The 19,913-nt window shown below is 40.3% G+C and overlaps 1 protein-coding gene across 1 annotated transcript in view; it reads left to right on the forward strand.

Annotated features, from left to right (window-relative positions):
- LOC124775396 (transcription factor HIVEP3) overlaps positions 1–19,913 on the forward strand; it is a 121,244-nt gene that overhangs the window by 92,338 nt on the left and 8,993 nt on the right. Inside the window, exons 17-20 of the mRNA XM_047250233.1 lie at positions 2,542–2,728; positions 8,502–8,750; positions 13,956–14,666; positions 18,321–19,241. Coding sequence (XP_047106189.1) covers positions 2,542–2,728; positions 8,502–8,750; positions 13,956–14,666; positions 18,321–19,241 — 2,068 coding nt within the window. The remainder of the gene's footprint in view (positions 1–2,541; positions 2,729–8,501; positions 8,751–13,955; positions 14,667–18,320; positions 19,242–19,913) is intronic.

The raw sequence follows: 19,913 nt of genomic DNA on the forward strand, positions 1-19,913 counted from the left end.
ATGGCTCAGTATTTTGCTGAGCCTTTATTCAGCTAAGTTGGCAACATGCTCCTCCACTGTTGTAAAAGTGAAATCTGTTGTTTCTGCTTCATCTGAATCTTTACCTTGTTTAGGAATATTTAATCTGATGCTAGTCTCTGAAGTTTCTTTCAGATCTGTATTTAATTCACTAGCATATTTATTTAATCCATTTATCATTAAATTAGACAGTTTGATTGTGTCAGAATGTAATTCCCCTTTTGAACTTAATAGTATATGTAACATTAATAATGAATTTCTATTTATCATTACACTTTCCTGTAATGAGACAGCAATGTATTCATCTAACATATTGGTATGATGATATGTTTTAGCATTTATTGTATATAACTTATTTACTTGTTGGTCTGTTAGCATTTATTATATCTAAATTTGCATTTAGTTCAGTAATTGTCTGAGCCTTGGTCTCAGCCAGAGATTATTTGAACCTAACCCCTGCATCAGCTCGATGTACCCTACCATTAATTGCATTTAATTTGCCAGTAGATCAGTACTTCTAAAATTTCTTTCTGCTGCTGGTACTGTGAGCCACTGTGAAATAGTTGATTACCAGACATGAACAGTCCAACAATAATGGGTCTTCCTGTACAGAATTTTAATTTATTTATGTTGAAGGTCATACATCGTGGATAATAATGCCGTTATAATGCTCCCTCAGGGTGCTTCCACAATTGCTTTTGGAACATATTCCTGTAAATTTGTCTTTCAACAATGTTCTTTTAAGTCAACATGTTTTACCAATATGCAGGGTACTCTTTCTCATCTGATAATGAGTTGGGGGCATCACAAACTTTTACAATCACTGCTTTGCATGAAATGTCCAACTGAGTTGGTCTCAGCGGCCCACAGTAATCCCTCATTTCCCACTTTTGTTCTTGATAGACATAACTGCCTGATGTAAGTTGTTTTTGAAGTACATCTTATGTATATTAGGACACATCCGGCAGCAAGATTTCAGACACTCTCCTGGGCCTCATCCAGGACAGAGTCATAGCAATTTAAATTTCCCCAAAGATCAAAAGGTTTGTTTCCTGAGCATAACAAGGATAAGGTGGTCAGTGAGAATGGGTATGCCATCTGCAAACTGTCTTCCAAATATGCCTGGCATTTTATTGTGATGTGGCTACCAACAAGCTCTTCATAATAATTGACAATAATATCACCAGGGGCTTGTACTTGCTTTTAAGCTTGTGCTATTTGGACCTATCCTTCCTGTACACTTGCTTGAAGTCGCTGGACATAGAAACATGCAGCCCAATGCACACTTTGCCATCTCTATTCATCTGATCTTAACACCAGTTCTTCTTTCTTGTTTGCAAACACTATTGAGAAAATTTAGAGCAGCAGCATTTGCGACAAACTGCTGAACGATTCTACTGCCAACAACATACATCTCATGTAAGGACCATGAAGACGGCAAGAGAAATCATGGCCTGTACAGAAGCATGTGGACAGTCAATTTTTCCTTGCTCCATTTACAAATGAAGCAGGAAAGGGAATAACTAACAGTGGTACAAGATACCTTCAGCTGTGCACTGTATAATGACTTGCAGAGTATGTATTTACATGTAGATAGTGGTGTCGTACTCCCGTTTTCTATTTATATTTTGTGTTTTCTGTCATATGGATAATTTCTTCCAGTTTTTACGAAATTCTCTCTGCTGGGTGCAGTGGTGGCAGCAGCAGCAGCTTCAGCAGTAATAATAAAAAGATTATTGTGCAGTGGTGGTGGTGGTGGTGGTGTGTTTTCATAACCACAATCTGCAATTAGATCAGCAATGTCACTTGTGACTAAGATGACATAATCTTTGTTCGGTAGTTTACTACATTTCATATGCTAATAGTTATAAGCTAGTTTAATAGGTTTCAGTTCTTGCAGTAAACAATCATTAAAAGAATGGATGACATTCCACATTTAGGATGAGGTACTGAGTAATAGACAGGCATATAAAGAGCAATGTAAAACTTACAATCAATATATTCAGTGAGTGTTAATTATTGTTTTCTGTTTAAGCTGCTTACTTTCCTCTTCCAGAAATTTTGGATAGTATGTCATTTCCCCTCTTAACTGCCATTCATGTGCCCTCATCCTGTTTCAGTGGTTGTTTTTTTCCCATTTCTCTGCTTTTTGCCTTCTGTTACCTACCTCTGTGCCCATAACTTACATGAAGTTTGTAACTGAAATGAAATTGAATTCACCAAACTGCTGTGTTCCACACAAAGTATAAAATTCAGCAAATTAACACTTGGAGAGTGAAATTGAAAATGGGGAGTGTACATTTAAGAGAGTTTTCTTTTTGTTAAATATATCATACATCTGTTAACAATAAGTGAAAGTATTTTATTATTATTATTATTATTATTATTATTATTATTATTATTATTATTATGTGAAAGTCGGTGGCGCTGCAAAAATATTCGTAAATAGAACATTACAGTGAACCTATTTTTCTGATTTGCTTCTTTGTATTAATGACAACTTTTTTCATATTTTGTCTTTAGTATAACAGATGATGGCCGAAGTATGTGTTCAATCTGCAACAAGATTTTTTCCAAACCAAGCCAGCTCCGCTTACATGTTAACATACATTACTTTGAACGTCCTTTTCGTTGCGAGTCATGTGCAGTGTCCTTCAGAACGAAGGGGCACTTACAGAAGCATGAGCGTTCTGTCAGCCATCAAAATAAAGTAAGTAGAGTGCTGGGGAACTACTTCTCATAAACTGAGCTATTTATACAGTATGTTACACAACTGAAAGAATGCTGTGCACTTCCACCAACATAAGCTTCGCTTTTAAACTAAGTTAAGATCCAATGTTTTCCACATGCCCACAATTTGTAATGGTGATAGTATTTGTCTTTTTGCAAGGGATGTTTTCCATTATTTACGTACTCAGTTCTCTTCAGAGTTGAGCCATTGTATCATAACAGATTTTCTGTGCACCCATCATATAAATTTTCTCTTTTTGTGATGATAATTTGTCCAAATAAAATATTTCATGGAATTTCAAAAAAGTGGAATTCGAGAATGTTAAATGTTTGTTCACCTCAGTTTTGTAGGTTGCACATTTTTTCTTGCATTGCAAAGTTTCTCATATTACAGATTTAATACCCATATCCACCTATCAATCATTTGTACACTTGTAGGAACACTATTCACTTTAAAAACAGTACGTAACTGATACAGGTGAATAAAACCAATTTATTTTACGCTCATGCGAGAACGTACAACACGAGAACAGTTTAATTGCTGCCGACACATGGAAGCAAGCAGAGAGCTCAACAAAGATTGGTCACAGAGATATCACATGCTTTCTGACTTTGCCCATGCCTTAGGGACTGTTGCTATGAAACTGGTGCAGCATCAGATTGCAGGGAATGCTATTCGGGTGATGGCGCAGTCCCCCTCCTCCCCCCCTCCTCCCCCCCTCCTCCCCCCTCCTCCCCCCTCCTCCCCCCTCCTCCCCCCCTCCTCCCCCCCTCCTCCCCCCCTCCTCCCCCCCTCCTCCCCCCTCCTCCCCCCTCCTCCCCCCCTCCTCCCCCCCTCCTCCCCCCCTCCTCCCCCCCTCCTCCCCCCCTCCTCCCCCATCCTCCCCCATCCTCCCCCCTCCTCCCCCCTCCTCCCCCCTCCTCCCCCCTCCTCCCCCCTCCTCCCCCCTCCTCCCCCCTCCTCCCCCCTCCTCCCCCCTCCTCCCCCCTCCTCCCCCCCTCCTGCCCCCCCTCCTGCCCCCCCTCCTCCCCCCCTCCCCCCCCTTCCTCTTCCTTCCTCTTGGCTTCCAGTGTAGGCATCAGGTGATGGTAGTAACATTGATCCTTATAAATGTCCACCAGTAATATGCAGCCAGACTTAACCCACTCTAAAACACCCTGTTACTGGCTGGATGGTAGCTGGTTGTACGCTGGTGTTTGAAGCCACAGAGGTTGGTGAGTTAGGGAATGAAACAGATTCAAATTGTCTACCTCGATCAGTAGTGATGCTGGTGGCACATCTGAAGTGGAAAATCCAGGTAGTCAGAACAGTTTGTGCCTCTCTTTCAGCTGAGATTTTGGCAGTAGGCAGAATTTCTGCCTATTGATGTGTGCATATGTGAAATGTTGTGTAGGTTATCTGAGTGTACCTGACTTATGCACAGCATGGTCCATGTTAATGTTCTGCTGTGCTAAGCAAGTTTGGGTCCATGTGCAACAGTCATGTTTAATGTATGGCCAAACGTATCTGTCAGTGACCACTTCCAGAGTGCACGAGGCCTTGTACTGAATCGAAGAGCTGTCTCTAAAAAGCAGTTGGCATAAATGGGTGAGGCTGGTTTGTAGAAATGTCATACCATAACTAGTTTTTTGGAGTCCCTTAAAGGAAGCAGTTCTAATTACAGCCCAGTGCCTTGGTTGCTTCCAAGTTCTCGTAATTGGGCACTGTGGGTTGTGCCTCAGCAGTAGTTTGTAGTTCATGTCACTAGATATTGCACTCCTCATGTCACTAGATATTGCACTCCAAAACTCCATCCAAACAGACCTCAGAAGACCCAACAGGACCGACTGCTGTCATCCTCCACTGAGAGGCATCATTGGATGCGGATATGGAAGGGGATGTCAGCATATTGCTCTCCTTGCCATTGTCAGTTTTTGTGACTGGAGCTGCTACTTCTAAATCAAGTAGCTTGTCAATTGGCTTCATAAATACTGAGGGCACCCCACTTGCCAACAGCACCCAGTAAACTCGGTCACCCATCCAAGGGTTAGCCAAACCCGACAGTGCTTAACTTCAGTGACCTGACAGGAACCAGTATTACCACATTAGTAATGGCACTAGCCAAATATTGAACTGATTCTAAAAAAATTATCTGGCACTAGATTGTCTGCACCTTGACATGGTGAATGTCTATCGTAAATTGGTTAATAAATTCCAGTTGCCGGCATTGCCTTGTTGAGAAGGATTCACACGGCATTGTAAATGCAAATGAAATAGGTTTATGATCAGTAAACAGGTTAAGGATCGTGCCTCCACGTATGGTCTGAAGTGTAATGCACTCCAATTTGTCCGAGAGAATGTCAACATCCAGGGGAAATTCAGAGTGGCAGTCAGAACCATGGATTTGGTTGTGAAGCGCCACTCGTATTATCAACTGGCTGGTGTCCATTTTGATAGCCTGAGGTACAAAATACACAGTGTGCACCTATAGCACAGCATTTTTCAAGCTTGCTGTTACTGTGTCAAAATCCTGTAGCATATCTGTGTTCCAAGAAAGGGGGGGGGGGGGGGGGGGGGGGGTGCATCCACTGGAATTAGGTCCTGTTAGTGTTGCGATGAGACGTGCCAGTGTGGCTGCTGCATGTGGAAAATGGTGGTGGTAAAAATTAACCATTCCCAGGAAATGGATTAGCTGTTGGAATTCTTCATCCTGTGTCTTCAGTTGTATTGATTTTTCCTATGCCAGAAGAAGAGGTCAAATGTTCTGAGAATTGTATTTTCCATTGTCCGAGTTCACATTTGTCCCCATTAATCACCAACTGGTATTTCGTGAGTATGTCAAAAACTAGTTGTCAAAGCTATTTTTAAACACATCATCCAATAAGCAAAATGGAAGGGCAGTCCAAAAAGTACCTCATCTACAAAGTGCTGCCACATTTGAACAGCTTTCTCTTGAGTTGCAGTCCAAAATGGTGTGTGCATTTAATGCTCGATTGTCTCCATGTGGTAACAAAGAGCCATATTCCTTTTCTACAAGATATATAGGAAATCCCTGAGGACTGTTTGAATGACGGATTATGCCCACATTCAACAATTTGTTGATCTCTTTCTTAGCTGCTGCATATTTGTCAGGCTCTAGTCTGCAAGTCTTGAAGGTGATGGGAGAACCAGGGATAGCCTGAATGTGGTGTCCTGTATTGTGCACGACTGCAGTTGTTGGCAGAGATGGTTCATTAACTGTTGTGGCTTGAGTCACTTGGGTGGTTGATAGAAGCTGAGATGGAGGAAGATCTTATGCTCTAGAGGTCAGATTGAGCAGCTCTCAATTCCTTAGATGCTACACACTATTTGGAAATCATTTCATTTTCCACCATAATGATTTTTTTTTTCATCTGTTAGGGATCGTAACTTGTCTTTTAAGTCATGGTATGCACATTCTATCATTGAAGATCCTTCAGTGTGTAGTTGGGGGTGTGAAGACTGGAGCTCGTTGAACAGTGTCGATCAACTTTGTATCTGGAGTTGTAGCATCATGCGTGTCACTAAGTTGAACTATGCCACATGACAAAGTGTAATGCAAGGTTTGTGAATTTTCATTTTCCCAAGACATCCTGTAATAGCTTCAGACCAACATGGATACACGTCTCGTGCAAGATTCTGTCTACAATATAGTGAAGCAAAAATGTGATGCCTAGGGTGGGTTCCTTTATGTCAGCCTACACGAAAGTCAGTTGCAGAGGTTTCTTGAAGCCCTGATTCTCAACAACAGTTCGTTCCTATAAAGTAGAAATTTGGAAGTTACTAGCAGCTGTAAGCCAGGTGTCGACCACAGTTTGATTGTTCTAATCCATTGTCAGTACACTTACATCCGTCTTGTAATCAATGTGATGTGTGCACGAAGTGAGTGTGTCTGTGATGTATAATTGAGGTGATGGCGAAAAGGGCCTGGAACATTGTGTTGTCCTGGTATTTCACGTGTATCTACATTGGAAATGCAGGACACGAAGATTGATCCCCTGGTAGCATTGTCAATGATTTCCGGCTGTCAGCGAATAGCGGCCTAAGTATTGGGAACTTGCAATGAAACTCAAATTTTCGTTCTGTGAACGTTGGTGTAAGTAAGTGCTTTTCGTCAGAGCAGCGGCTTGCATCTAAATCCAGTCACTGTTTTCATTTGGATAATCACAAGGGGAAGTGCAAAGAGCTTGTGGAGTAGGGTGTGAATGGTATCAACATCAAGTCTGTGACTGTTTTTGAAAACATGTGGATGCAACCTTGTTGGTCCTTGCTACCACAGATGTTGTGAGTCAGTGTTGTGGGATCAGTTTCGTTGAGATGCTGCTAGTGTGTGCCTGTATCTTGAAGTGCACAGATCTTCTCTGCTAGCGGAAACTGCTGTCATATTGCAATGTCAGCTGAAACATTTCCTGTGATGCCGTTATGTCTTGATGTGATGCACTCATATTCTCACTTGTAAAACATTGTGCATTTGGTCAGCCATGTGCAAATGTAAAGATATGTTTCCACTGTTGTTGGAAATCACAGTACTTTTAACGCAAATGGTAGTTGATCAAACAACAGTTGTGCAGGTTGTTTCAGAAATTTACACTTCTGTAAGTAATGTTTGAAGGTAACACCAAAATTTGGAGGACAATTTGTCACTAATATTCTCACTATTTAGGACCTGTTGCATGCATAGGTCCTGCAACTTAAGCATATGTTGAAACTCATTGTCCTTGAGATGTTGACATTTGCATGCATTGAGGGTGACATAAAAAATGTGTGAGAATAACACTAGAGGTTGAGAGTACAGTGTGCCAATGGTAAGTATTAACTGTATATTGCCATTGCACACACTATCCGCAGCAAACAGGAGTTCTACCATTTTGAACCAAAGGTCTGGCTGTTGTGGCATATATAGCTTTATTATGACCTTGCTGCACAATATGGATTAACACAGTGTAGCCAACTGGCAGTGAAGAAATTCCATCAGTCTGAATTTGAAAGTGAAGACTGGTGTTCGTATCATCCGAATTGCTCACTGCCTGTTCTGGTGCAATGGAATCCATTGAAAATGGTGTTGTTGACTCACATTTGATGTGCTGTTCTTTGTTCATTGTCTATGTGATGTCACCACTAGCAGGAACAACAGAAACGGTATGTAACTGATATAGCCGAATGACAGCAATTTATTTTGCACTCCTGCAAGAACATGAGAACAATTTAATTGGTACTGACACATGGAAGGAAACAAAGAGAAGTCAACAAAGTTGAACAGACACAAGATATCACACACTACTGTCATTCAGTAATTGCCCCCCACCTCCCCCGCCATGTCCGATATTAATTGTGTTGCCACACACTAGTTATCTCTTCCTTCTAAAGCTCACTAATTTGATGGTGATTATCTTCTGTCATGATTATTATATTCATGCCAGGTCTCCATCCAGATCATATAGTCATCTTGTCACAATATTTCACTTCTGTTCATTAAGATGAGCATCTGACACTACTCTAATACAGTTCGCACCTAAATTCATATTGTACATACCTGTATTCCCAACTAAAACAATACTATTTGTGTGAGACACCCTCAATACAGAAGTCTACCACAGTGTTGCTACAGTTTCACACTAACTTACTAAATGACCTATGATAGATGAAATTACTGAATATTTCTATAGTTTTAAGTAACCATGCAAAGTTTTCATTTAAAGAATCAGTAACTATATGTAATCATGTGTCAAAATGTAATATTATTTTCTGTCTGTAGGTCAGCATGAACTCCACTTTTGGAGCTCCAACTACTACAAATCCTCGTCCTTTCAAATGTGATGACTGCAAAATAGCATTTCGTATACATGGCCATTTAGCTAAACACCTGCGATCAAAAATGCATATAATGAAACTAGAGTGTGTGGGCAAGCTGCCATTTGGAACATATGCTGAGATGGAGAGGGAAGGCATAAGTTTAAATGAGATTGACACCACAGATTGTGAAAATTCCCTTGAAAGTTTGCAGGTGAGTTGAGAAAGAGGTGGATAAGATGTAAAGGATAATTTTAGTTATGTCTTTGTTTCAGGTTTACTTTGTTATAAGTAGCAGTTTAGAATATTTACATGCAGTTTGACAAACAGCAACTCTATGAAATATTATTTCAAATTATTTCCTAAATGTGAATTTCTTGACATGAACCGCAATGAGGATAGATGTATTACCCAACTGTGACATGTCAAAATTTGTGCTGAACCTGGACTTGAACCTGGATTTCCCACTTATTGTGAGTGTTCACCTTAACCACTTTGGCTATTCGTGCCTGCATTTAATGACATGACCCAAACCTCTACATGTCACAGTCAATGTCCTTATATCGTAATCTTATGTACATCTCCCTTTAAGCCTATAACATTACTTGATTCCTGCTTAGAGAGGACGACACCATCACAAGGAATTGAGACATTCTTTTATCATTGTATGCCCTGTCTTGGTTTATGAAACTTACATATGATTTTATGATTAATAGCTCTATGAAATATTATTCCAAATGATTCACTGAATGCCAGTTTCACATCATATGTCACAGTTGGGAAATACATCTGTACCTTTTGCAGCGGGTGTCACAAAATTTACATTAAGTGAAAAGTGGAAAGAACAGAAATCTGCCCTTTATGAATCCCAAGAGAAACTTCGTTATTAAAGCAAAATAGGTATCTGTACATTTTTCCATAAAATAGTGTGTTGTTAAAGAAAATTTCAAAACCTGTTGGGCAGACAAGACCCTCTACCCTTTCCTCATCTCATGTCTTCAGTGTCTCACACATAGGAGAGATCTGCTTGTCACTCTGCTGTACAGTACTTGACACTTAGGCACCAGGTGGCTGCTGGAGGCAGAACGGGTGACAAACTGCCGATGTTTGCATGTGTGTTAAAGCTGTATAGTCAGAAGGTCATAGCTGCATAATATCAAAGATATGGCAAAAATACCCATCCGGGATTGTTTGCTGGGGTTGATATTTTGCAAGTGTGCTTTTTTCCCTAAAATGTGAGGTCAAGTTGGTGATTCTCTGGTGTGAATGTGGTTTTGTTGTCTGAGCAATGTAGTACCAGCATTTCATACACCACCACCTAAGTTGTTCAGATGACCACTCACCAATCATTTCCCTTTACAATTCTTGGTTTAATGTTTCTGGAATGGTGTTTCAAAATGGTTCAAATGGCTCTGAACACTATGGGACTTAACATCTATGGTCATCAGTCCCCTAGAACTTAGAACTACTTAAACCTAACTAACCTAAGGACAGCACACAACACCCAGCCATCACGAGGCAGAGAAAATCCCTGACCCCGCCGGGAATCGAACCCGGGAACCCGGGCGTGGGAAGCGAGAACGCTATCGCACGACCACGAGATGTGGGCAATGGTGTTTCATTTATGCACTAGAAGATGGAATGAACTCACGGTATAATCAATTAAATGGGGTTGTGAGATTTTGAATTGTTTCTATGAAAGGAAGAGCTACTCTGAGACACCATGTTTCCAGAGGCACCTTATGTGAATTGTGCTGCAGGGTTGTCAAGCACTACAATAAACAAACCAAACACCTATGACCTGATACTTTACTGTTATGAGCCTGGTTCATGGTACGTGGTACCATTTCAGACATGTTGTGTATTTATTGTTTTTGAGGAAAAAATATATGAATGCATTATCTTGCAGTGAAATGACTGCATAAAATCTTGTTGGGCTTCCAGCCATGCCAAGTGATCAAACATACACGAGCTTTTGACCATTATCAAGTGGAAGTTGACCTCCTAGGATTCCAGTGCTCAGTATGTCACCACATAAACAGTGCAGTAAAGGGTCGTGGACAGAGCTGTATGATGTTATAGCTGACCGCTGCAAAGAAGTAGCAGGCATAGAGTGTCTCAACTCGGATGCCATCATCCAGCTGCAAGTAGTGAGCGTGGTCAATCTCTGCGCACTCAAAAGTGCGTTGGTTGTCCACGTCCTTGATCCATCTACTCTGAAGAAGATGGCCGCATCAAAACAGTGTGAGAAGCCATCTGAGGCTCTCCTCAGGGGGCTGCCTTGGATCTGTGATGAGAAGACTGTCCAAGGGAGGCTGTTATGTGCCAGATTCTGGGGTGCAACTGCCAAGTCACATAACTGGACAAACAAAAGGTGACCACTGCTATACATGGTTGTAGTGCAAACTGTGGCGGATGGTGACGACACCTTCTGGCTAAGGAAGTTCTTAGACTTTCCTGTGACTGACAAAGCTCTCCTGCTCGGCATGGACCCTGAGCTCCAGAGCTTTATGTGCCAAGCTGAGGGTATGTGGCCAAATAATGCCGCAGCTCACCGCGGTGGGTAAAGTGTGCCAGTGCACACGAAACCTGCACCTGTGTCAGACGCCAGGATGAGGTGCCAACTTGTGCTCACTGCAGTTGGCCCCGTGTGGCCAACTGGCATGACTGCTCGGCCTTTGTCAATGAGAGCTGCATTGCAGACAAAACGTAAATGAAGAAGGAGCGACACCAGTGCTGTAAGTGCCACCGAACAATGACAGAATCAAGAGATGGGAAGACAGCTTCCACTGCCCACAGGTGGTCAGAATACCATGCTGTTGAGAGTGATGCAGGGGACTGGCCACCGGTGGTGATACAGCAGGTGCTTAAAGTGCAGGAAATGTGTCGCATGCTGGCAGCCACAGCAGTGGAAGTGACAGTGGCCTTCAAAGCAATCATGGAAGCAGTGAGGGCAGCTCTAGAGGCCGCCCTGTCCACGGAGATGGATGAGGCCTTCCACCAGGTGCGGCAATTATGCATGCAGCTCACATGTGACCTCAGTGTGGCCACCACAGAACAAGAGACAGCACCTGCTGCTACTCCCCTCACAGAGCAGCTGGCAGAGAAACACAGTGTGGCAGACACACCGAAGAACAACTTGGACGTCGCTGCAGTATCGCAGAGATGCATCGGCACCTAGCAGCTCTGCTCCAAGGAGTGGATTGTTAGGGTGATCAAGGCAGTCAAGGACTTCTGCTACGTCATCTGTCACACAGGGGACACTCAGCCATGGCCATTACTCAGCACATCGGTGCAGCCTGTGGAGGAGGAATGATGCCACTATGCAGCCATACACCTCTGGGCGCTTGGCTACAAAGCACGTCTACCAGACGCTGATGGACGACTGGGGCCTTCCCCCACACTCATTCATAATTGACACAATGTGGGAGGGGGTCACTCAGCTCTCAGCAGCACACTGTGCTGTCACACGGAATTGGACAGACCTCTTTATAATGAACAGATGGCTGTGACAGGGTGTCCGTTTGCATGATACCCGCTACTAACACAACCTACCCTTGCATGATCTGCTGCAGGCAGCAAGAAGTCTGCTACTGCTATGTCTACCTTGTCCAGACTATCGCAGAGGTTTTTTCCCCTTCGTGCTTTCCTTGGCACTTTTTCCCCTCTGCTCTTTAAACTGCTACCCTCCATTAATTTTTCGTCCACTATCTATCTCCTCATTGTGGCCTTGTTAGTGGGTAATCCTACCCAGATGCTTGGATAACATCGTGACTCCACATCCTGTGAAGTCCTTGATTAGTAACTAACAAATACGGAGCTGAGAGTAGATCTTTTGAGATGGTCACCATGTTGGTGTGGGTGTGGAGGGGCTCCACCCCCCTTTTTTTAAAAAAAAGAAAAGAAAAGAAAAAACTGCTCCACCTGTTTTAATCTTGTGATGGTTGGTTTACACATTATTTTCAGCAACAAGCTGCCATGTTTATTAGTGACATTATGAGTTTCTTTTATTATGCTGCTCCAGAAACTATTAATCCACATGATGATAGCGATGTCATGAAATGCTATTTTATGCCCAATTTACAGAGTACTCGGCCATAAGCTCAGGGCATATAACCACTTAATGTAGCTGAAAGCACAAGGAGGATTGATTAAGTCAATACAAAGTCTCTACTAACTATGCTGCTGGTACTCTCGTCCCAACTCATGTATGTATAATTACACTAGTTGTGTCTGTTCTTATTCCCTTCACTACAGCCTTCTACCCAATGAGCCATATCCTTGCGGAAAACTTGGACCACGGTCCTGTCCTACATGTGATCTCAGCACTTCCTTTTCCAGCTGTAAGTGCCATTTCTTACTCCATCAAAGGCTGAAGAACTTAGAAATATGTGACATCATTTGCTAACTTTGCCATAATAATTGCACAGAACGAAGCATTATGTAGCTGTAACCGTGAAAAAACTAACCACCCAAATGAGTAGCTACTTCTGAACTATGGTCAGTGACCATGTAGACCACCTATTTGTGGAGCATGGTGTCAACATTAGTGGTTGTCTTCAGTGACTGCTTTATAACCTGTGTCATCTGGATTCTACTCTCCTGCTCCCATGTCACCTCACACTCTCCTTGTTACTTTGTCACTACACTCTACTCATTTATTGTAATCTTTCCACATCTCTTTTTCTTGCACTTTATCCTTCATTTTCCCCCTTTTACTCTCCTCACAAAATTTCTCAAAACAGTCTCTTAACTTGCAACTCCATTGCAACTTCCAGCCTAACTCATTCTTACCTAACCCTATCTTGTCACCTTCCTTTCTCTCCTTATCTGATCCCCTATTCACCATACAGCCCAGCAGATAGGTGCGATGCAACTGATGATAAAAGTAGCAAATTATCATTAGCAATCAAGAGGAGAGACAATGTGCATGAAATAACCTATGAGCACACAAATTGTGGGAGACAAATGTAGCATAATAAAGAATATGAATCACTGGTCATAAATTTAAAGCAACTGTCTACGAAGAGTGATAGAAAAGAGTCAAATTAGTAAGTGTTGATGACACTAAAATCAAAGGCTTGAGATGAGAGAAAGAATAAAAGACAAAGAAACAAACAAATAAGGAGGCTTGCTTGAATTTGAGGCAGTTTTTGTTTTCTTCTGTGATTTTGTCTTTGGAGAGAGAATTACTTTATGCACACGGTACTGTATCTTGTCATGTGCCTGTCTACACATATTCATAGTGTTTATTTTTTTCCTTTCTCAATACAGTGGGTGAGACTTTGATACATTTCAGTAAAAGTTTCAATGTTTACTGTATTTTGAAAACCTGTTTCTGAAACATATAACAGAAAATTATGTAAATGAAATATCAAGTGGACAATGACCATTTTACATTAAACATTTAATATTTCAGGTGTTGGCACAGAAGTTATATGAAAAGGATCCTTCAAAACTTGGACAGTGGGATGGTGAGCGTGGACTACTCTTTCTTCCAAATTCTCACAGTCAACTTAGTGGAGGAGAAACATCTTCAGATGAAGGAGAACCTCTTATTGGATACCAGAGCCCACATTATCCAGAAGCTACACCATCAGCACCTGCTGTTTCTAATGTTAACCATGAGCTGATTAATGTGTCCACAAACCAACAACATCGTTCAAAAAATGATCAGTTATTTACCAGACATGCTAAAGTCAACTCTCAAATCAGCTATAATAATGTTTCAGTAGCAAATGTTGTAGAAACAAAGTATGATGATCTGGCACCTAGCTTGTATTCAAGAAGTCATATTAATAAGACTGGAAAAGAAAGAGCTATACAGTCCAGAGCACAATTAAATGTTCACACAGCAGAAGTATCTAAAGAATATTTTAAAATAGTAGAAAGTTGTCAGAACAATTCATTGCATATGGGGAATTCTGTTCACCATACAGAAAAAACAAGTATGGAATTACAGCAGAAGGAACCGTTTAGACAAATGAGGAACAGTTGTGCACAGATTGCATCATTTGATATCAGACCAGAACAGCAAAATGAGAAAGAAAAGAGTGTGTGTAGGACTTTCAATGAAACAGTCGGTAAAGAGACAGGTGTTGCAGATGCTACTTCAAAGAGTGATAATGATGTAAGTTGATGTACTCTTTCATTAGAAGAAATCACACATATTTTCAAATAGTTCTGTGTATTTGTTTTAATTTATTTGTTAGTCTTCTATAGAATTTGATTTGAAGTTTTCATTAAATTCAATAAAATTCTTTGCTTTTAATTGATTTACTCAATTGATGGCATAAGTCCAAACAAATGTAAGGGTAGTTAAAAAAATCCTACATTCAGTAAGCACTGTAAGTAGCATATAATAATAGAAACTGTTTTTCAATGTGTTTCAATATAAACATTCAGACATTGGCTGATTGCCCATAAAAATTGTTTTGGTAAATATTTGCAATGGTTGTTTACTATATGTGTCCTACACAAAGGACAGTGTAGTACATCTGAATGCACATGTCATACATATAATTCAAATGTTTGAACTAAAACAGTTGGTATAAGATTGTTTCATGAGAATAAAATTCCATATTATAAAAAAACCTACAAGCCACTTCAAGTGCAGGCTATGACTGAAGAGCAGTTTATGTGAGAAGTATCCAGTGGATGGTGCTGTTAAAAAAACCTTGACTGTGATTGTGTTTTACTATTATGTGATTTTTGATCTTGTGACTTACTACTCTACCAGTTTTGTTGGTTGCAGCATTTTAATTATACATGTGACATCTGCGCTCAGAAGAGCTAGGCTAAGTGACATGCTTCATGTAAAACATATATAATAGACCAATATGGCAATATTTGCCACTGCAGCATTTTGGTGACCAAAAAGCCAATGAATGTACACTTGAAAATGGCCTTACTGCGTAATTGCGAAACTGTGGGAAAATAAACATTCAGATATATGGCAAAGGCCTGTCAAAGAATCTCAAAATTCTTGTAATCACATATCACTGCATATTTTGTTATTAAAAGTAACATGTTAGTGGAGTCTAAATTTTTTAACTGAAATCAGTACTGTGGCATAAGGTCATTTCATAAGAATCCATCTGATATGCCACAAAACTGGAGACATCATACTTTTAACAAAAACTTAGAGCTATAACTTGTTAGCTGTTACCTCCATAAATAATTTTAAATCCTTGGAATCTGTGGTCACAAATGTCGTATACCACATACTGTTAAGCGTAAACCTAGGAACTTACTATCTATTGAAATTTTGTATCCTAATGTGAAAGTAGTTAATTCCCAATGAATAAATTAAATTTGTGTCATTGAAAAACATGTAAGTTTTTAGATGTTTGATATTGAATCCTTTCATTTGCAGTCGTTAATAATTTTTTCCCACAGTTGTGCAACCCTACCTGCATTTACGTGAGCTATTCTATTGATCGGCCATTGTTTCAGCTTCTTGAAAGTGGGAGGAATGGAAACACAAATATATTGTTTTTTGCAAATCTCCAGAAAGAAAAATATAACTGCATTAGGCCAAGTGACTGCAGTTGTCAAACTATTGCTCTGCCAAAGCTAATGAAAATGGAAAATGGAAGATAGGTACGCAGTAAAACTGAAGTGTTGATGTTGTCGGGCACAATTATTTGATGGCTGAAATATTTCATATCTTCCTGTAACAATAGTTTTCCAGGCATATCTTAAAAAATGACACCATTTGCTGCCACATAAACAAAAATGGGGAAAAAATGTATAGATTTTGGAACATGAAAACATTCGTGTTTAGTTAGTTATATGCATATTATGTATTCTCTGTCTTATCTAGTGCAAATTGAATGTATTACAAAATAAGAACTAGATCGGGCACTTCACTACAGTCTCCATTTTCTCGCTGGTTCAGTATATTTGAGGTAAGAGATGGTGTTTTGCTCTTCTCAGTGTCTGAAACTGTTGCAAACCAACCAGCCAGCAGCTAAGCCTGTCTTCACAGAATGAAATTTAGTTTACTTTTTCTCACTGTTTATAAATGCAACTGTCTTATGCCTGCATTCCTGGTAGCTTACAAAACATCACTGCTTATACTCGTATAATCTACAACTCGTTTTCAGTGTCGCATATATCTTACTGCAATAAAATAATTTTGATAAGCATCAATAGTATATGCTTGAAGTGAAACAATCTAATGCTTCACTAGTAAAGTTAGTGGCAACAGTTCTGAGCAATTTGAAAGTATTAGTGCCGCTTCCAGCAGTAGACAAACAGTACTTATCATCTTAGTACATGAAATAACTGTTACTGATTGTTTGTATGTAATGTGGCAGTGGTTGTAGGATTGAGCTTGGAGTTCTTTGATTAGGGTTTTACTCTCAAATATACAGTCTGGAGCACTTGAAATGAACAGAACCACCCAGGAATAACACCTCATTTTGATCTGATCATGATCAACTTGTTGTGAACTACAGAGGACACTGAAAACATTGGTAGGCATCCTAATATGTAATCATTTAAAATTCACCTACAATTCGCAGACAGTGATGAGCTGAGCGCAAGCTGCACGTGTCTTGCTCAGTGGCATCCCAGGTGTGTTCAGTGGAATTGTGCTCAGGAGATGTAGGGGAGCCACACAAGCCCCATATATATGTAGTACCATGACTCATGGCAAAAAGATGGTTTAGCTGGCATGGTTGTTCACAATTGATTTGGTATGTTATTTTCTGCACTGTGGTCTGTTTATCCACTGTTGAATCAGCAATAGTTAAAGTGACCCATGTTCTCTTCATATTTATGGATGTATGCATTCCTCAGATTGTAGCCGCATCAGCTGGTTTGTAATCTTCTTTTCATTGGTTTCAATCTGCTATTTCAAGCAAAAAATTTGTTGAACACAGTGATCATTAAGCATCTAAAATTTCCTTTGTCAAAAAGCAGGTTTCGCAGGACCTGACTGACATAAAATTGATCTCAAATGTATGTTGCAGCAGATATGAAGTACTAGTACTGTAGTGCTTATTCTTAGTTTGTTGTAGTAACAAGGACGGACAGCAGCAGCTGTGGAGAACAATGGAGTCAGCATTTGTAAAAGTGTATAGATGTAATAGTTAAACAAAACTCAGGAGACAAAAGAATGTGAGAGTGAAGGAATAAAGGATTGTGTCAGTTAGATAGTTTCATCCTGAGAGATGTGTTGGGTTGTAATTCTTATAAATGAGTGTATCGTCAATATTAAAAACTTTCAAGCGTCAACATGTTACTGCCCATTGCAGTTTTCCTTGCATCAAAGACTCAGAGTATTACAATGGTATCAAAAAGGTTCAGAGTCTTTCAGAGTGTGATATCTCTTGGTAGAACACACGATTTATCTGTGATCGTGTGTGCTGATATTGCACGTCTTGCACTTTCTGCACTTGACTCTCACACTGATGGCCAATGCAAAACTGGAGGACATCAGTCATGTGATATGCCCCACTATTCAACTTACTTTGGCAATGGGCCCAATCTGTATGCAAAACAGTATTGTATCTCTAATTCAGTTGCTCATGAGTGTAATGCACTGTTAATCACTTGGGTTAATTTAGCCTAAACTGCAGCAGCCAGTGACTGGTTGACAGGTGATACTAGAAGTCTGCTTTCACTTCTTTCAGTTTAAAACTTGTACAGAGAATGCTGTTAGTGATGTATGGTAATTAAAATGGCTTGTCAATGATTTTTGTGTTCACTAATTTGTGATGATCTGTTGCTGCTTATGTGATTGAGGAATTAACAGTGTTGTTTTTTTTTCCTACAGGGACTAATAAACCAAACAATTTTCTTGTGTAAAATGTGCAAGAAAACATTTTCCAACAAGAATGACCTACAGGTTCACAACTTCATCAGTCATGAATCCAACCATAATTCTCAAAGATGTAGCCCTCTCACCATGACAACAGTGAATGAGAACTTGTCGAGAACATCACCTGCAAGCAGTTTGAGGAACTGTAATGTGTTGTTCAGTGCTACAGGTGATAGTAATTTGTCAGATGGGTCAGGGAATGTGCTTGGTACTGAACAGATGGGAACCACCTGTGTTGACACAAATGAACAAAGTACTCTGATTTCTCATAATAGTGATTCTTTTGGAACATCTAATCCATTGGCAACTATTTATAATACCCAAGGACAATTTTTAAAACTGTGCAAAACAGGGGACGGTGAAAATCGCAGCATCCCAAAGGACTACAACTCACTGAATATACGTAGATTAGATGAAAGCCGGACAGTGTTAACTCCTCATAATGTTAGAGGTTCATCAGTAAAAGAATCGTGTTCAGATTCATATAGTGGTAGTAATTTGAAAGAATGTGAGAGTTATGGGCTCAAAACGTCTACCACAAACAGAGGCGAAGCAAGTTCTGAAGTGAGAAATGAGAGTGGAGAAGTTAATGTTAGGTGGACAGAAAGTAGAACTATCTATGAACATTTAAAAGTTACACAAGATAATTGTGGTATTCAGTGCCAAAATAATGAAACTTCCATGGACTGTGGATATAATTTCAGTGAAAGTGCCATAAGCAGTTCTAGTGTGATGCAAAAAGACAAAGTGGACAGTAAAAGCAGACTGCTTAGTAGTGAAACTGTTGAAAGTAGTGTAAGTGCTAACAATGTTGATAAGACAATGTGCTGTGATCTATGTGGAAAGTTACATTCATCCAGGGAGTCTTTGCAGAAGGTAAGTTCTGGTTTTTATATGCAGCCATTAATTGAGTGAATATTACATTACATACAGGGTGAGGATAGGCACTGTTTTCATTGTTCCTTTTCTATATGTCTCATGACACACTAAAAAATGTTGAAAATACAGTAGAATCTCTCTAATCTGTCCCCCACAGGATACAAAAATTTGGATTGTCAGGGGAACACTTTATTGACCTGTAACATCACAATACAGTTCAGTACAACTTTAATTTTAACTGGAATACTTCTGAAATATTGTTCCATGTTTAAACAGTAAAAAACTTCATAGCACCCAGATCCTGTCTAGTTGACCTTTTCAACCTACCACGTCCTTCAAAACCTCCTCCCAGCACTCCACAAAATCCAGAAATGAAACAATCCCAGAACACTGTTGTTAACCTCTCCACCAAAATCCTCATCCCCACAGAAGTTTGTCCTTTCCAAAAGCCTCACATTCAGCCCTCCTCCCAGGTTTACCCATGTTGGACTTGTGAAAGACCTACTCTCCTTCTTCTGCTCCCTACTGTGGAAACACTTCTTTGCCACCTCCAACCAAAGCCAGTACAATCCTTACATTGAACCTTGTCTGTCCCAGTTCATACCACCATCTAACTGTGACCTTCCCACACTCCTGCGTGCGTAACCATCCCCTGGTCACCTTCTAGGA

The sequence above is a fragment of the Schistocerca piceifrons genome, chromosome 1 (assembly GCF_021461385.2).
Source record: "Schistocerca piceifrons isolate TAMUIC-IGC-003096 chromosome 1, iqSchPice1.1, whole genome shotgun sequence".
Classification (NCBI taxonomy): domain Eukaryota; kingdom Metazoa; phylum Arthropoda; class Insecta; order Orthoptera; family Acrididae; genus Schistocerca; species Schistocerca piceifrons.